The 13,517-nt window shown below is 37.4% G+C and overlaps 1 protein-coding gene across 3 annotated transcripts in view; it reads left to right on the top strand.

Moving 5' to 3' along the window:
• Mme (membrane metalloendopeptidase) overlaps positions 1–10,688 on the top strand; it is a 129,147-nt gene extending 118,459 nt beyond the window's left edge. For all 3 annotated transcript variants that reach the window (XM_076574182.1, XM_015989646.3, XM_006972612.4), the window contains exons 22-23: positions 69–145; positions 7,500–10,688. In XM_076574182.1, the coding sequence (XP_076430297.1) occupies positions 69–145; positions 7,500–7,599 (177 nt within the window). In that variant the 3' untranslated portion in view covers positions 7,600–10,688. The remainder of the gene's footprint in view (positions 1–68; positions 146–7,499) is intronic.
• The last annotated feature ends 2,829 nt before the right edge of the window (positions 10,689–13,517 follow it).

A 13,517-nucleotide genomic window follows, 5' to 3' on the forward strand; every position in this document is an offset into this window, starting at 1 on the left:
ATTGTGCTTTTCCCCCAACCTACTCACAATGCTCCATGTTGTTTTCCTTTGCCTATTTATACTTCCAGGTGTGGTGTGGGACCTACAGGCCAGAGTACGCAGTCAATTCCATTAAAACAGACGTACACAGTCCTGGCAATTTCAGGTATGTGGTTATAAATAGCAGCTTGGCTGTTCCAATGTTGACTCCACTACTTCTATATGTCAAATTTGGCTTTTTATAATTCTTATTCTGTACCATTTAAGACTACTGTAAATGTGTGCATGTATGTATTCATACATGCATGTGTGTAAGTGCATGTGTGTGCATATATGTGTGTGTGTAAGAGTGTGCTTGTGCATGTTTATGTGTGTGCATGCACAGGAGTATGTGGTATATGTATGTGTGTGTGCGTTTGTCTCTGTCTGTGCCTGAATATATGTCAAAGATAGGACTCAAAAGACCACACCAGTAATGTTTACACAAGCACAGCTCTGGCCGTTCTGTCCTCCAGAACACATATGTCCTAAGCTCGGTGCCTGATAGATTGAAACAAAGATGTCACCTCCTAACAGCAGTTTGATGGAACCACCAGCCAGTAGAACATGTTTCTAAGAGGCTGTGAATGTGAGTTCCAAATTCCAAAGAAAGATTTTAATTCTATATTAAGGGAAACATTACTAGTTGGAGGTTCTCCAGCATTGAATACCTTATCCACAACACTCCAGGAGTGAGTACATTAGAGCAGAGGTCAGAGAACAGCCCAGCAAGGCTACTAGGGGAATGCTCTTTGAGGTGGGAGAATGGGAACATGTAAGAGATCAATGTATTAGAACAGAACCGCCGTATCCCTGACAACCTTTGAATGCTGAGTTCTAGAGTCCCTTAACCTGACATCCTAACTCAATTCCTTTCTCTCACACTAACATTTAACATCCCCTGCTGTCAATAGCACCTTCCAAGAAAGAAACGGGGAAAACAATTTTAACTAAAAATTTTGTACTTTGGAAAACTGAGTTTGAAAAAAAAAAAAGTTATTACCCCCAAAATTTTTAAACTCTACCTAAAATGAATGTGAATACATTACCTAGAAAATTAACTACTAAGAGAAACACGTTTAATTGTAAAGTCACAAGTAGCAATTAAACACCTTAAACTTCAGTGAGGGCACTTGGTTTGTCCCTGTGTTACCTCTGTCCCTGTCACCAGCCTCATATGGCCTCTGCCTTAGCAGTCCCTTAAAATTTCTTTCACGCAACAACAGCTTATTGCATTTTGCTCTCCCTGTAATGTGACTTAAAGGTAATCCTGTTAATTAACTTATCCATACTAGCTGCTTTTAGTTAACTGCTTTCCACAGAAAGGCATCATGGATCTATTCCACTATGGTTTAATTCAAGAGACTTTTAGTTTAAATTTAATAGTGTTTTTTGTTTGTTTTGTTTTGTTTATTCCTTTGATTACCAACATGGCCAAGTTTTAAAAAAAAGGTGGGTTTTGGTTGTTATTATGGTTGTTGTTCTTACTAAAGTTTTCAGGTGCTAAAAATATAAGAATCTAATTCTGAGGATAGCAGAGAACATTTATAAATGCATATAAAACAGTTTGTCAGATCTTTGCTCTCTATGTTCCTATGAACATAAGCAGATCTCCATAAAGAGCTAGAGTCCTTCAGTAGTGTCGAGCTACTGAATGAGCTGCCATCCTTGGAGAATAAGGTGTTGCACATTAATGTTCTTCTGTTTTGATGAGACAGGCTGCTGTTACTATTGTTAGTTATGCTTTGGGCTCTTAACCTAGTGAAATCGTCACAGCTAGCACGCCTAAGCCTGTTCACCCCTGTGCGAGTGACAGTGTCCTTTCATTTCTCATTTGGGCTCTGTGTTAGGGTTTTTCTACACATTTGTCTGAGTCCTAGTACTACCTAATTTTTAATCTCTGGCCTCGGCTTCTTGATGTGTAAGGACTAAATTATAGAGTTGTTAGAAGATTCATGTTAATGGATATAAGTGCCTGTTACTTATACATATTTGAAAAGTATGACTGTTTGTTTTTTTCTTTAAATAAGAGACCTGGATAGAATAAAAAATTTTATGTGGAAAGTTATGGACTTTGAGAACTAGGGAAATGGCTTAGAGACTAAGAGTGTGTGCTGCTCTTGCAAAGAATGTGGATTTGGTTCCCAGCACACAGGTCAGGAGGCTCAAAACCACATTTGACTCCATCTCTGGGAGACCTAACGGCCTACTCTGGCTTCCGCTGGCACCAAGCATGTATATGGCACACATACATGCATGCAGACGAAACAGTCATATACATAAAATAAAAATAAAGAAATCATTTTTAAAAAAGTCTGTAATGAACCTAACACCATTTCCCAGTAATCGAGTGCTTCCATGCCAATCATCACTCATTTCTTCTGCTCTGCATAGTTACAGATGTAATGAGTGTTGGCTGAGTACCACAGGTAAGAGTGACTGCATTCCACCCACATGTTTTCATATAAACATGTGAAGTCATTTATATATTCAACTGTGATTCTCACACCAAATATATCCCTATTTTCCATTCATAATAAGAGAAGTATGTGCGTGTTTTAAGAATAAATGGAAGGCCAGCCTTTGTCAAGGAAATTACTGTTTTCTCTGGAGGTAAAGGGATTTCCTTGGCAAAGACGAGGTTATGTTGTAGCTTTGGAAATAGGCTGTTTCTTGGCAATTCAAAGTGAAAAGTATTTTACAAGAACTTTCAAAACCAACAATCCTTGAATTATTCTTCAAAATTGATGGTTTATCTAAAAATATTTTCAAAATAGAGGAAGATTGTTAAACCCATGCTGAAGCAGCTGCACCATCAAAAACAAAAGAGGGACTATTTCAAGTATGAAATCCCAGTATGTTTATAAGTATAATCTTTCCAGCATTTTATGCAGGTACTTTCAACCAATGTTGGCACTTAGTTTCCCTTTATAAGTTAGCATGCTTAAGCTAACTGCTCTTTGAAATCCTGTTTCTTCCATTCATTTGCCTTAAAATTAGCATCAACTCCTGATTTTTTTTGCTGTTGCACTTTTTTATTGATTTTACATACCAAGCACAGATCCCCCTTTCATCCCTCCTCCTGATCTCCCTCTCTCCAGCCACCTTCCACGCCCCCCCCTCACTTCATCTCCCCTTTAACAGAGTAAGTTCTTCCATGGGAGGACAACTCCTGATATTTTATGACCATCAGGATGAGTTTTGATGAGTTGTCCAGTACTCCAGTCAGAATATATTAATATACATATTATTACCTGTGGTAGAATATATGCTTCTCAATATGGCTTTGTCATGAAGGGATCATAGTAAGAAATTATAATGATTGGATAGTCTCTTCATAAATGGAACCAGTTAGGTCTAAGTCATTAATTTTAAGGAATTATTAACAGATTGTCAGAGGACCTATCAAGTGAAAAGGAGTTATTCAATAATTTAAAAACTCCATTTACTATCCAGATGTGGTAGTCCATGCCTTTGATCCCAGGACTTGGGAAGCAGAGGCCAGCTGATCTCTGTGAGATCAAGACCAGCCTGGTCTACACAGTGAGTTCCAGACAGGTAGTGCTACAAAGTGAGATACTGGCTCAGATGAATAAATAAATAAATAAATGAGTGAATGAATGAATAAATAAATAAATAATCAGGTAAATGATTAAATAAACAAATAAATAAATAATCCATTTGCTTTTGATTAGGAGTACTATATTGTAGGTCTAAAGTCCATCCTCAGTCACGTACATGTTCGGCTTGCTAGATTTTTGATGTTTTAAATAGAAATGATTATTTCACAGGGCATAGACAGAACCAGCACAATTGACTATTTTACATAATAGAACAAAAACTTTGAGTGAACCATGTTAAGGAAACAATAGAAGTTATTATCTTCTGTTAATGAAAATGCAAACACACAAGTGCCAGAATTTTAATGTAGCATGAAACCCATGTAAATATTGTATGCAATACTAACAAAATATGACCTCACTCTTCGAGAAGAGATTCATTGTATTCAAAATGTACCCAAGCTTCAAAATGATTATTCATATCACCTGTCCAAATATTTAATGATATAAATAGTATTAAACACAAACTACAAACCTGGGAAAGAAAGAGAAGCCCTGGTGTGCTATTACCCTGATGATTCAGAATCAAATTATCTATAAGTTTTGAATGGGAAAGAGGAAATACAACAGAGATGGAGAGCTGGAGGTTCATGTGTTGGCTGTATCTGGATTGTCAACTCCCAGTTGTGTTTTCCAAAGATTAGTCTTTCTTTGGGGTGTTACATGACTTTAATTTCAACAGAGGCAGGTGGATCTTTATGAGTTTGAGGCCAGCCTGAACTATATAGTCAGACCCTGTCTAAAAAAAAGAAAAAGAAAAGGAACGAAAAAAGAAAAAGAAAGACAAAGGAAAAAAAGAAAGAAGGGAGGGAGGAAAGAAAGCAAAAAGAGTACGAGAAAGAAATGCAGAGTTAAGGCATAGATTTGGACATTTTCACTGATGTAGTGGTTCCTCCGTATCTACAACACCTACTGAGGAAAGGGCTTTATTTAAGTACCAGTGAAACACTGAGGTTCTTCCATTTTTTGCATACACACAACATCAACCAGGGAACTTCTTCCTCAGAATGAGGATATCCCTAGCCACCATCACTGTCCCCTCCCCAGTATCTAAATGAATGACATTCCTCACCACATTGAAAGGGTGGTTAAGCCTGGACCCTAAAAGGGTCAAGACCATCAAAACAATTAACTTCTAAGATGTTTTCATCTCTAACATGAGGTATTGTTGTGTAGCCCAGACCAACCTTAAACTTACTGACCTCTTGCAGCTTCCTGAGTAGTTAGAACTTGGGGTATATGCCATTATTGTCATCTAAGATGCTTTTCTACCTAGACCATGCCTTTTACTCCATTTATACAGGTGAATTTCTCCAACTTTTCTCCTCCTTCTCTTCTTACCTTATAAACAAACAAACCTCCATTTCTCACCATTCTGGAGACTGGAAGTCTAAGTGACAGCATAGTCATGTTCTGGTGTTATTTTTGGAGTTGTAGATTCAATCTTCTCCTGTACCTGATGGTGGAAAGAGTAGATTTGTTTTTTAGCATTTCAGATAGGAGACACTTTAAAGCTGTCAGATTAAGTTAGCTCTAAGCTGCTAAACAATTAGAAGGTGGGAGTTGGTCAATGTACTATGCTGTTTTCTAGATGAAAGAACCCAAAGTCATCACCTGAATCTAGAGATTAGGGTGTAGTCTTCAATTCAAGACTGCTGCGGTCACTCAAATCCTTGACACCTGAGTGCACACTGTTGGCAGAGCCTCTGCTCTTCATGTTCAGATTCAGGAACACCCACATGCCATTCTGTTTGTTTACAACATGTGTTTATGTCCTTCTCACAAACTTCAGAATTGAATCCAAGTCCTGTACACGCTAGGTGTCTACCTCCCAAGTGTACCTATAGATATTAAAATCTTCAGCATTGACCCCCAGTTAACCTCAAACCCTCAAACCAAGAAGATATATCTTTAAGACAACACTTAATAGTCTCCAAAACAAGCATCCCAAACATTTATGTCTTCCTGAGGATAGGGAATTGAGGCCATGGAGTGGGATGAAGCAGCCGCTGAATGTTAAGGGATGGGACACTGGGAAGTCAGGTGTAGAAATCACCCTTGCTGTTCTTCTCTTTCCTTCAGTGAGAAGGGAAAACAAAGCTGCATTTCTCTTCTATGCTGCATTTCTTGTTCTACAGTGACAAATGAACAACAATTACCTATTATGTCGCTTTTTCTTCATACTGTCATCATGACCAATTGACAGGTTCATTCATTCAGTGTGTCCCAAATCAGAAGGTGCATATAAATCACTTAGTTGGCTTTGAAGATTCAGCAGAGAGCAGGCTATCCACAGCACTTTGCTCATAGAGATGACAGTTTGATGATATTATAACAGCTTTGATAAGGATAAGACAAGTGGAAAGGGGTAATTTAGATAGTAGTCAGAAAATGCCGCTATCCGAGTTGAGGTTATCATTGCTGTGATAAAGCATCATGATCAAAGCAACTTAGGGAGGAAAGGATTTATTTGGCTTATGCTTCCACATCACTGTTCATCACCGAAGGAATTCAGGACAGGAACCTGGAGACGGGAGCTGATGCAGAGGTCATGGAGGTGTGCTACTTACTGACTTGCTCCTCGTGGCTTGCTCAGTCTGCTTTCTTATAGAACTCAGGACCATCAGCCACTGGAATTAGGTTTGGGAATTATAAATTAGGATTTAATTTTTTAAGATTACTCAGACTTCTACATGTAGAATATCTGGAGGGGAGACAAGTGCTGAGATGTGTATATGCACTTACCCACCACATGAAGAGAGTGATGTAATCACTTTTTCCTTCTCTTCCATCACTGAAAAGCATTTGCCTCCAAGCTTCACCTCCCAACCTTAGGAGAGGGTAGTGTGGTCCCAGAGTGAGGAAAATGGAAGGAACTGCTTGAGAGCTGGTTTAATACTGTCACTTCTGCCTTGTATTGACCTACTTCTCCCTTCAAATGCTGCTTAGTTCAGATAGTGGGTTGCACAGCTTTATTTTGCCCATTGGTGCCACAAATAAGAAGAAATGGGTATTTCTCAGCTCTTTCCAGTTACTGAGACTGAATCCAGTTTCTAATATGTAAAGAGTGCTTTGGGGACCAAAAAAAAAGAAAATAACTTCTCTATCTTTCTGACTAAATTAAGTCAACAAAAATCTACTAAGAGAAAGAGTAGTCAGAATATGTTTTAGGTATCCTCATATATATACATATATGTAAATATGAAATGGTCAAAAACAGTTAATCAGTTAAATTAAAAGAAATATATACTTAATATAAACATTGAAATAGCTTTCTAAAATTATTGATCATGATTATATTATGATTACTATAAAATGAACTATTAAAACATTATTTAAATAATCTGAGATCTCTTAAGAAACAGTTAAAAATCATGGGTTTTTTTTTTATCTTTTCACTAAACTCTTCTCACAAAAACCACCACACTTTCAAATATTAATTGTCCGCGTATCATAAACAAACATGTAGCATACTTTTATGTTGTGAATCCTCTTTACAGTCTAGTGATATTGTAACAACAGCTTTGATAGAATGTATTAGATGCATGCTGCAGATAAAAATCCTGAAAAGTCTCGAAAACATTCCAAAGTTTGTGCTCTTAACTCCTGCTTGATGGCCTTCCATCCATTTAAGAATGTTGTAAATATAAAGGATCTATTTCATCATACCAAGTTTCTATTCACTCATTTGAGCTGCATAGAGAACTTCTGCAGGAGGGGACTGGAGAGATGGCTCAGACCTTGAAAGCTGGGCTCACAGCCACAAGGACAAGCAGACCAAGAGAATGTCTAGGGTCTCCAAATGTGACATGGACACTGAGCGTCCAGTGCTGACGGCAACTTTTTTTGTTTGTTTCAAAGGATTATTGGGACTTTGCAGAACTCTGCTGAGTTTGCAGACGCCTTTCACTGCCGCAAGAATTCATACATGAATCCAGAAAGAAAATGCCGGGTTTGGTGATCTTCACGAGAAGCGGAGCATCCATGGCAAGACTCGTTAAAGCCACAGAAACAGGACTCTCCCTTCAGGGACACTGGGCCCTGGAAGTTTCTGCAGCTAATGGAGACAATTCACAGAGATGAGCACAAGCTAACATACATGCAATTATCTTATTGAATCCACTGTGATTGGAAGGGGGAGGTAACCTAAGGTCTATCAAATCAATCACATCACTGTGTAAATAATGCTTACTTTCAACGGCAGTGTTACTGTTCATTTCTGTTTCTCACACACACAGCAAGTTTAGTGCTGTCCATAGAGAACAGTGTTAACTCTTGAGGCAGACTACTTCTGATCAAAGAGGGGAAGATGTTGAATGCAGCTGGGCACCAGAGCACAGCGGTGGTTTGCCTCAGCACTCACTTCTGTTTGCAACACTCATGCTCCTTTAAAATGCTCCCAAAGAACTCCCATGCGTACTGTGGCCTTAAGGCTTGAGTAGTTCAGAGCTCATTTTACCATACATGAGTTACTCATTATCATTCTAGGTGAAGCACTGTTATGGTAAAAATGAATATCTGAAACTTCCACATTTTCCCTACTTTAATGATGTTGAGATTCTTCCGCCCCTGCAATTTTTTTGAGCAATTTCTTGCTCCCTCTGCCTCTCAGACTTAGTCTTTTTAAAGGATTTGTAGGAATGTATAAACAATAATTCTATATTTAATTACTAACTACATTTGTAACTGAATAACCATTACTATAGGTAATCGGTGAATATTGAAGTTAAATGGCCAAGATGGATAGTTACAAAGATCTGTAATGTGATGTACAGATGAAAATTTGGGACTTTTTAAATCTGTAAATCATATTGGTGAGAAGTTTTAAGTACAAACTGTGAGGGTGAAGGTTACCATCGACCCACTGTCTAGAGATATGTAATCATTGTGGTTTATGGACAGCATTTTCAAGATTAAGTCTGTCCCCAAGGGTGGCTAGAAAAGGGCCTAACTGTATCTGTGTTGCTCCATGAGTCCTTATCTCTTCAGATTTGTCATCTAATGGAAATATTTTGATAATAAATCAAAGTTGTGAGCCCCTTACCAGGCCTGTGTGAAAGCCAGCTAGTTCTAGAAAGCCCATGTCTGAGTGGAGATGGGAGGCCTCCAGCAGACCTGTTTCTGGATTTCTACAACTCGTGGACCCTGAGTGGATTCCTCCCTAAGTGCTCATATTCCCTTCCTTTCTTGTCCTTCTGCTTACTTTAGTGCATTTCACTATCCAGTTAAGATGTTGCAGAAGAGGTACACTTCTACAATCCTTATTTTTCTATCAAAAGGTGAAAATAAGAATATTTCTACCCAATATATTGGTTTTCATGCTTCTTGGCAAAAGCCCATGTGTCTGTAAAAATGTTACTACAATATAATATATAAAACTGTATAGAACAGAGCTATATAGTTAGTGAATGGTCTCCCTCTGAACACAGCGCTGCAGCTACAACCTATAAGAAATGAGACACTGTCCTAGCTCTCCGCCATCATTGTTTCAGTCCTCCACATACATTATCCAGAGCTCCAGCACCATGTACCAGCTTTGCCCCCATTTCGTCTTTTAGTCAATCATGCATTCTTTCTTATCTGACTTCTCTCTGCCTTACATTTGTAAGATACAGCTGTGTGGGTGGTTTGTGTGTGGATCTGTCATTGTCAAAAGGGATTCTATTGTGTGACTAGATTACAAATTTCCATCCTATTGCTGATGGGCTCTTTAAGAGGTTTCCTGCTTTGGATTGTTACAAATGATACAACTATGCATTGTGGACTGTTCTTACATATTCATCTTTACTTGAACCATCTGTGCAATCACTTTCCCAAAATTTGCAAAAAAATTATCATAAATATTGAAAACAGTTTCAGACTAACCACAAATATCCTTATTTTTGCCCTTTTACCACAAATACTACTATAATAGATAATTATAGTATACTTATATCTATTTCTTTTAAATCAACTTAAACATACTTGAGTATTATTTGTAGTGATAGTACTAGATTTCAGTGAAACAGTTATCTCTGGGTTATTTTTATCCCTGTCTGTGATAGCAACTAAAGAAGTGAAGAGTAACTAGTACAAACTATAAATGGCTACAAACTATAAATCTCCACTGGTAGTTCATTAAAGCAGCAAGCTCCCATTCCTATATAACAGCAACTCCAGTGCCTACATCCCTGCTGTACATATAACAAACCTTTGGGCTAAAGGACATGCAAAACTGAGAAGAGCAATTTCTTCCCTCTTCCTCATACATCCAGACATCACTTGTTGTAACTGGTACTTAGAACCCTGTGTTCTCTTAATTCCTAAAAACAGTCTGTTATATGACTTTATATATAATCTCACTCATAAATCCACTCCCACCATGTTTAAGTTCTGATCAGGGAGAGTTTAGAAGCAGAACACCAGGGCTTGAGAGCTGTTGTAACTTAGCAAGGATGAGAAAAAGCTCCTAGCAATATATGTTGGCAAGGAGTCTGCTTCCATACCACAGTGTCTATGTGCAAGGCCAAAGGATGCTCCCCAGAAAGGTAAGGGCTTGTCCTACTTCAACTCTGCCACTGCTGCCAAAGTGGCCTTGGGCACATGCATATTCCTTGAGGCCTCTGCTTCTCTTACCCAAGTAGAAGACAATTCTATTCCAGCAGTTCATACCAATGCTGCCTTCCCTTTAATCTGTTACCCAGGAAACAGGGACCAAAATGCTAACAAGCTTGGGGCTGTGATACTGTTACTACCAGGCATGTTGACAGGGCAAATGCTTGCTAATTTCCTCAAAGTGTTTATAATTCCTGTAGCAATGGGTGGAGCTCTTGGAGTAGAAGGTATCTGTTCTTTTGGAAAGAAAATAAGATTCTACTATGTCAAGAGAAGCATAATCAGAATTTTTTAATGAGTTCCTAGTCTCTGGCATAGAAAATAACAACAAATATTTTCATAATGTTGTTTCTATACCTAGTTGACTCTGTTCCAATCCCCCCATTCGCATGTAAACCTACACACACCATTTATGCCTTGAAAAAAAATTAAGATTAAATGGAGTATTGGTTTCTATGCAGTCTTATACTTTCTTCATAGTTTCACACTAAATCTTTTTTTAAAAGAATAATGTGAACTATTTTACCAACATTTTCTTTTCAAGATAACCAGTTTGCTGATCGGACTTTTCATATGGCTACCAAATCCTGTCAGGGATCACAATCATAGTTGGGTGACTTAGGCTGACACCCATTGTGCACTGTCCCCAAACTGAAGAGCTGAGCCATTCAGGTGATTTAGTGAACATAGGAGCCACATGTGACTGTTGTCAAAATGGCATGTTTATTGCATCCTAACTTTTTGTCTAATTATATTTTCTTAGTGTCAACTCCTTTGTGCTTTGCATTTCCTCTAAAACAATGAAAAACTTCCCTGCTGTTTTCAACCTCTTAGACAAAATGTGTTTTTATTTTCTTTGAAAAAAAATGGGGATCTTGGTGATACAGGGGAAGTTTGGTAGAAAAATAAACATCGTCCCTGACCACAAATAATGATGAGATCTCATCATGGAAAACAAAAGGTCTGAAAAGCCTAGTGCTGATGCTTGATGTTTATGATTCAGGGTTTGTTTTTTTTTTTTACCAAGAAACAATCAAACTTCATAGTTGCAAGCCATGTTAACAGTTTATTACACTCATATAAATGCACTTGATGACATCTCCAATCTGATCATCTGATGTTATAGTACTAACATAATAATTTTAAGGTTGTTTTTCCTTATCTGGGAAGACAAATGCATCTGAGACCTGGATTATGATTTTCCTTAGGGAAAAGCCTTCACACATAGTATGAATGTTTTGGGTCCCCTGAAACAGCATCAAAGATGTAATTCTGCAGTGTTCATGGAGTGATAGGGTACCAGAACGATATGGAGGAAATTGGAATGGACAATGTTTAGGTTTGTCTTTTGAAAGCATGGGGACATAAAGTTGAATATTCATTATCATTTCAACTTGAGTGTCAAAAGAATTGTTGCATAGAAAAAGCATTGGAATGTATGCCTAAAATTAATCATATCTGATCCTGATGGTAGTATTATATGAGATTCATTTTTATAAATTTTGGTTTCTGAATTTAGTATTTTTCTAAAATAAGAAAACATTGCCATTTAAAAGGTAATTTTAAAATGTTATTTAGAGAGAGGTGTGGGTGATTCATAACCGAAATTCTGGAACTCAAGGGACAGAGGCGGCAGGATTACTGAGTTTGAGGCCAACCTGGATTATGTAGTGTTTTAAGTTAGCACAGGCTAAAAAACAAGATACTACCTCAACAACAACAACAAAACAAACAGAAAACAGTAATTATTTGGAATATAAGGGAGAATGTAGACGACAGGAAAATGGGAAAAATGATCACAAATCAAAATATAATTTCCTGTAATAAATCATAGTATACAACAAACTCTTCAGTTGGGTGTTTCAGGTATTTTAAGTTTTTGGTCAAGCATCTCTTCTCTTGGGATAGACATTCTCACAGTTTCTTAAGTTGCTATTTAAGCACAGAGTAGAAGAACTTGATCTTCCTCTTTCCTGTTCCCAGCGGTTCTGAGAAAGAAGCATGTGCTGTAGAGGGCTTCCCCCAAGAAAACACTTGATTTGAATGACTCATACTTCCTCTTTGGAGTTTCCCACACAGTCAAACTGTAGCACTTGTCAAAACCAGACAAAGGGTCAAGACACAGAGTTCAGCCCCAACATAGAAGTTAGACTGTGTGCTGTCCAGATCCAAAGGCTCTACCTGGTAGATATGTTATTTACTTGATGAGCAAAGGCTGAAATTTGGAGGTTTGAAAATGGAAAAAAGAGCAGAATGTAGATAACCCAGCTGACTAGTTGCCTTTATGTGCTAGCTTTAAGACTTTGTTACAATTGTGAAAATCAAACTCAGGATACTTTAACAAAAATTGGAGATTTTGTCATTCTGTGTCACCTGATGTGCGGCAGGAGCAAATAACTCAGCCTTTTTCAAGGCATCTCCTTCAAAAAAAAAAAAAAAAAAAAAAAAAAGCTGGAGCAGCCAGTAGCACCCTGCAGGACAGGGGAAGGACAGACCTCTAACTGCACCACCACACACTCAACACACCTTATGAAAAGCCAACTGTCCTGTTCTCGAACACATCTCTGTTATCAAGGGCATGGAGGATGTGGGAGGAGGTACTGTAGAAATTGTTATCTTCTATAATACATTATAGAAATTAGCACCTTTGGTCTCTTCAAGAGCAATTTACCCAAAACATCTTTCTAGAAAGAAAGAAAAAGAGATGTCCAATACACTGATAATACTAAATAACTTCTCAAATATCTGTCTAGATTTTACTGTGCATATTAAACTTCAAATAAATGGCATCTTAATTTGTCTTACAAAATAAAGGCATTTTGCCTTGCAGATTGGCTACTTAAGAAAGTTACAATTAATGAAAGATGGTAGGCAGTCAGAACAATATTTAGCATGATCCAGACATACAGTTTCAATTTAATATATTAAACTGAAATAATATGTGTAACCTCATTTTACAAATGATATATTTAACTGGAAGAGTTAACTGATTTGTCAAAATCACTGATACTGACATGACCAAGTTACCCTGAAGCCTAGAATCCACATAAATTTTCCATCAAAGTTCTTTATCCCACTATGAAATGAATTTAGTCACTCAAAATACTTATTATTTATAGACAATAATTCTGAAGATATACATCTTTTAAGAAATATTAATAAAAAACAATGTACTTTCCAAATTTTATTACATTATGTAAACCTACATTATTTGTAAAGAACATAAAATAATCAAGAAACTGCTCAATTATCTCCTATTTTCACAATAAAATCCTAGAAATGATA

Source organism: Peromyscus maniculatus, chromosome 6, assembly GCF_049852395.1.
Source record: "Peromyscus maniculatus bairdii isolate BWxNUB_F1_BW_parent chromosome 6, HU_Pman_BW_mat_3.1, whole genome shotgun sequence".
Classification (NCBI taxonomy): Eukaryota; Metazoa; Chordata; class Mammalia; order Rodentia; family Cricetidae; genus Peromyscus; species Peromyscus maniculatus.